The sequence below is a fragment of the Echinops telfairi genome, unplaced genomic scaffold (assembly GCF_000313985.2).
Source record: "Echinops telfairi isolate 266 unplaced genomic scaffold, ASM31398v2 ScPeMD7_443;HRSCAF=831, whole genome shotgun sequence".
Classification (NCBI taxonomy): domain Eukaryota; kingdom Metazoa; phylum Chordata; class Mammalia; order Afrosoricida; family Tenrecidae; genus Echinops; species Echinops telfairi.
Genome location: NW_022104341.1, coordinates 47233273 through 47239227, shown reverse-complemented (window position 1 = coordinate 47239227; position 5955 = coordinate 47233273). Strand labels below are relative to the sequence as shown.

The 5955-nt window shown below is 33.8% G+C and overlaps 1 protein-coding gene across 1 annotated transcript in view; it reads left to right on the top strand.

Annotated features, from left to right (window-relative positions):
- MSH4 (mutS homolog 4) overlaps positions 1–5955 on the top strand; it is a 92627-nt gene that overhangs the window by 57365 nt on the left and 29307 nt on the right. Inside the window, exons 13-15 of the mRNA XM_045291737.1 lie at positions 2154–2290; positions 3824–3927; positions 5309–5433. Coding sequence (XP_045147672.1) covers positions 2154–2290; positions 3824–3927; positions 5309–5433 — 366 coding nt within the window. The remainder of the gene's footprint in view (positions 1–2153; positions 2291–3823; positions 3928–5308; positions 5434–5955) is intronic.

Here is a 5955-nt window from a genome sequence, read left to right as displayed (position 1 = left end):
TATATGCCTGTATTTAGACCTCTATAAATGCCCTTTGCCTCCTAGTTCTTTCCTCTATTTCCTTTTACTTTCCACTTGTCCCACTATCATGCTTCATCTTCATTTGGGTTTCAGTAATTCCTCTACATTGCCCTTGATCAAGCCCTACCAGGCCTCTTACACCCTCCTCGCCACTGATTTTGGATCATTGTTGTTCCCCTGTCCCTGGGTTTTGTTAACATCATTTCGTTTCCCTCACCTCCCCCTCTCCCATGTAATTTTTGTCTTTTTGACATTGAATTGTAATCTCTACTGAAGACTGCAATCCTTGATCTTCATCAGTAAGTGCTTCCAAGTCCTCCTCACTTTTAGCAAGCAAGATTATGTCATCTCCATATTGCAGGTTTTAAATAAGACATCCTCTAATCCTGATGCCAGTCTTCTTCATCATAAAATCCAGCTTCTCTGATTATTTGCTCAGCATATAGATAGAATAAGTATGGTGAAATGATACAGCCATGATGCACACTTTTCCTGCTTTTAAAACATGTAGTATTTTCTTGTTCTTATTGCACAACTGCTTCTTGATCCATGTCCAGCTTCTGCATGAGGACAATGAAGGGTCCTGGGATTCCTATTCTCAATGTTATGCACTGTTTGTTATGGTCCACACAGTCAAATGCCTTGGCATAATCAATGAATACACAAGTAAACATCATTCTCTGCTTTGAGCCAAAGTCCATCTGATATCAACAATGATATCCATTGTTTTATGTCCTCTTCTGAATCCAGTCTGAACCTCTTGCAGCTCCTCTTAGTGTACTGTTGAAACTATTGTTGGATGTTATTCAGCAAAATGTTACTTGCATGTGATATTAATGATGTTTTCCTATACTTTGAACATGCTGCTGGATCACCTTTCTTTGGAATGGGTACAGATATGGATCTCTTCCAGTCAGTTGGCCTAGTAGCTGTTTTCCAAATTTTCTGGTTTAAATGAGTATGTGCTTCCAGTACTTCATCAACTTGTTGAAACATTCCAATTGATAATTCTGAGTACTTTGTTTTTGGCTAATACTAAGTGTTCCTTGAACTTCTTCCTTCAGTACCACTGATTCTTGCTCATATGCTACTTCCTGAAACAGTGGAATGTCAGCTAGTTCCTTTTGGTACAGTGACTCTGTATTCTTTCCATCTTCTTTTGATATTTCCTGTATCATTCAATATTTTGCCCATAGAATCTTTTAGGATGCAACTCAAGGTTTGAGTTTTTTCTCACCATAGGATTAGTGAGAGATAAGATGCAAAATGTGCATCAGGACTTATTCTTTGTATCTTTTCCCAGAGAGAATGAAGAGGCCCCATAATAACCCCCCTCCCTTTTTTCCATGAAGGGTCGTGGATGAATTTAAGGGCGCTGAATGAATTTAAGTGGACCTTTGGGGGCAGGAAGACTAAATGATTGAATGTTGAAAAAGCATTACTTAGGATGAAAGTGATAGGTGAAAAGAGGAATTGGAGGATGGAAGGAAGAGCTAATATGAGTGAATAATTGAATAGAGGTGATGGAGGTAAATGGAAATGTAACTTTAGTGCTAATTGATATTTCTAACCTGAAAATGATGATACCATCAGGAAAATCAGGAAAATCAGGGGGATGGACTATTTTAAGGGATGAAGATGTTAGTTTAGCTTTTTCTAGATAATGTTTAAACTCTGGATGGTTTATCAAGAACTCTGAAATGAATGTGAAGTTGATAATAGATATTTGAATTTAAGAATTTCATTTGGTGAATCACTTTTCTTTTTTTAATATATCATTTTGTATATATGTATGTAGAGGGAATTTCTTATTATGAATTAATTATAATAAAGAGATTATCTTTTTTAAAAGTGGAGTACATAAATACAAAGTATTAAAATAGTCTTAATTATGTTTTGTTTAATTTTGTAGTTTATTTTCTCTCCAAAATACTTGTCAGAATGATTGTTTTACACCACAGTGCTAAATTTAAAGATTGTATGCTCTACCCTTTACGCATTAATAATCATCTAGAGTTTAAAATTATAATATAATTTTCCTATTTATGTAAACAAAAATCATGTAATGGTTTTTTAAAATAAAGAATACATTTATCATTAATTATTTTCTCTTTTTTGTGTCTGGTCACTAGGAATGATAACACAACTTGCAGAGAAGTACAATCTTCCTTTAAGGACAAGCTTCAGCTCTGCTCGAGGATTTTTCATCCAAATGAGTACAGATTGTACAAACCTACCCAGTGACCAGCTTCCTTCAGAATTTATTAAGGTCCACTGTAGAATGATTAGAAAATTGTTGTTTATAATTTTCTAAGAGTAGATTTATGTATTTTAAGGCAGTATTTTATGTTTAAATATTTGATTGTTCTTTAAGTTACTTTTCCTTTTATTCCTACCCACTTACTTAAGTTATATTAAATTAAGAGTACCTTAGAAACTTAATGAAAAATATCAAATACAAAATTTTGAGAACTTAATATAGGGGGTGGTGGGGAAAGAAAAGGAAGAAGGGATGTCCAACAGAAATATGGAAAATACTGCACTATCTCTTGTTTTTCGCAGCTTGCAGGGCATATTCGCCCAACAAAGTTTTAAATGTTTCAAAGTAAGAAGTCTGCCTAATATTTGAAAATCCAATATTTCCAACCATTTGGGCCATGGGAATACTTGCTATGCACACATATTAATGCCCCCACAATAGTCTATCAGTTTGGAAAAGTCTTATCACATCTAAGTTCTTTGGCTGTGCAAATGCAAAGCACTAGTCTACTGACCAAAAGATTTCACCTATAGGCACCTTGGAAGACAGGTTTGTTGGTTTTCTAAAAGGTCATAAATCTGTTCTGAAATCGATGGGACCAACTTGAGTCAGAATTAGCTGGAAAGCAGCTGGCTTATCAAATCTAATCTACTAGGGGATACATTTTGTTTTGGACAGAACCACGTAGCCATGGGGTTAAAAATGTTTTTTTTTTATTGTATAACCAAATACTAAAGGGGTAGAGTATGAGCTCTGGTGTCATAGTGGTTATGTATTGGTTTGCTAACCACAAAGTCAGCAGTTCAAAACCACCAGCCATTCCAAGTGAGAAAAATGAGGCTTTTCCCATAAAGTGTTACAGTCTCATCTCATAAATCCACAGGGTCAGTTCTACCCTGTCTCATTGGGTTGCTATGAGTCAGAATCAACTTGATAGCAATGAGTTTGCTGTGTAAAATTTTTAATTTAAATGATAAAGAATGTGTTGGCACTCAGTAATGAGGTTAGCGATTGAATGGGCTTCAGGAATGGACAAGACTCTGAGGTAAGGGTCAGAGATAGAGTAAGGATCAAGAGATCAATTATGCATATTGGTATTAAAATATAGTATTTTTTTAAAGATACAGTATTTTAACATGGCAGATTTAAGGTCTGCAAAAATAATCATGACATATAAGATAGACTTTACCCCTGGATAGGAGGTCTGATGGAAATGTGGGCCAGGCATTATACTGCTAACTGCAAAGTTGGTAATTCAAACCCAACATCTACTTCAGGGGAGAAAGACTAGGCTGTCTGTTTTTGTAAAGATGTACAGTCCTGGAAACCAATATAAAGGTTGCTATGGGTTAGAATAAAATTGATAGCAGTAGGTGGGTGTAATATACCTGTATGTGAACTTCTTTTTGTCTTTCACAGTCATGTATTCGAATTTGTTTTTATGATATCGTATCTCAGAAATTAAAGTGGTTAATTTAAATACCTAGATTTCTATTGAACTATGCACTTATTTTGACATTTGTTTCTTAAATTTCCTAACAGATTTCTAAAATGAAAAATTCTTATAGCTTTACATCATCAGATTTAATTAAGATGAATGAAAGATGCCAAGAGTCTTTGAGAGAAATTTATCATATGACTTATATGTAAGAGCATTTGAAGTATTTGAATATTTAATGAAATTAGTTTAATTTGAGGCACTATGATAAATTTCATTAATGGACTTTTCTCCAATTTCAGACAATTGTAGAAGTAAGAATGTTAGTAGAAAAAGAATATTTCTTTTCCTGAAACAGTTCAAGATTTTTAAAGTCTATCATTGTGACTAGTAGTCACTCATTCTCACAGAAATTTCAGGGCAAATTTAATTGCAAAAATGCCACTGTAATTGGTACTTTTCTTGTATGTATTCCACCATGAAAAAAAACATGCATCATAGGCTTATCTTGGACTTCGTTCAACCTCTTCTTTTTCTGTGATCTGTAAGCCTGCAGCTTTTCTAACTGGATAATTCTATAGTAGTATCATAATAGTGCCAGTTTTTATACTGTTCATGAAAAGTAGAAATACAGCTAGAAAGAAGAAATAGAATGTTAAGAACTGATGGGCTATGATGTCAAAGAGAAAGATTGGTTTTCAAAACTATTTAGAATATCGATCCATGTTTTTGAGTGCATACTTATATTCTTTTTTTTAGATTTATTTTTTTAACATTTTATTAGGGGCTCATACAACTGTTATCCCAATCCATACACACATCAACTGTGTAAAGCGCATTTATTTGCACATTGTTTCTAAAAACATTTTTTTCTCCATCCAAACCCCCGACATTAGGTCCTCATTCTTCCCCTCCCTCCCCGCTCCCCCCTACTTATATTCTTATAAGGATAATTTTTTATGTTACATTACAGTATTGTAACTAGTACATAAAAGCTTTAATAGTTATACTGTTTTGTGGGGGTGGGTGGGGATTGGGAAGAATTAGAGAGAGAAAAAACTAATAGCCTTCTTTGGAAATTAACATTTTCAAAAACAAAATTATTAACAGATAGGGTATGTCTAAGTCTAGCAATGGCTTGATTTTAACTATGCAAAATGTTTTTATTGAACATAAAAGCAGTAATTTTATTTATTTATTTTTATTTTTAATCATTTTATTAGGGGCTCATACGACTCTTATCACAATCCATACATACATCAATTGTGTAAGGCACATTTGTACATTCATTGCCCTCGTCATTCTCAAAACATTTGCTCTCCACTTAAGCCCCCGGCATCAGGTCCTCATTTTTAAAAGCAGTTATTTTAAAAGCATGTTGTTAACATGGTAAGTAGCTGGGACCTTAAACATGGACTTTGGTTTCTTTCTATTTAAAACTAGGTAATTGAACTTTAGTAGACTATCTATAATATACAGCTTAGTTGTGTATGTATTTTACCTTAGATAACGTAATATTGTCTTATAATCACAATTGTGTGTCCCTTTAAAAATGCATTATTACATGTCTATCAAACATGTACTTTCAGGATAGTGTGCAAACTTCTTAGTGAAATTTATGAACATATTCATTGTTTATATAAGCTATCTGACACTGTGTCAATGCTGGACATGCTCCTGTCATTTGCTCATGCCTGCACTCTTTCTGACTATGGTAAGTTACTTTCTTTAGAATAAACATATTGCATGCTGAAATCTGTATTCCTTTTGGACAATCTTATGTAACTATTATAAATGTTTTAAACTTTTTAGTTGACATAAAGGCTCCTGATTATGGTCCTAGACTAACCACAAATAGAGAAAGTGAAATTATCCTTAAAATGCATTTTAAAAGCCAGAAAATTATTCATTGAGAAATTGGCAAATCACAGAAAGAAAAAATCCATGGAAGAAAGGTGAAAGGAAAACTCTCAGAGCTCTCATTTTTTTTTTTTCAGAGCTCTCATTTTTTAAAAATTAAATAATCATTTTATTAGGGGATCATACAACTCATCACAATCTGTACATGTCATTTGTGTCCAGCACATTAGTACATATGTTGACTTCATCATTCTTACAACACCCGCTTTCCACTTTAGCCCTTGGTGTCAGCTCATTTTCCCTCTCCCTCCCTGCTCCCCCTCCCCCCAAACCCCTGATAATTTATAATTTATTATTATTTTATCATATCTTACCC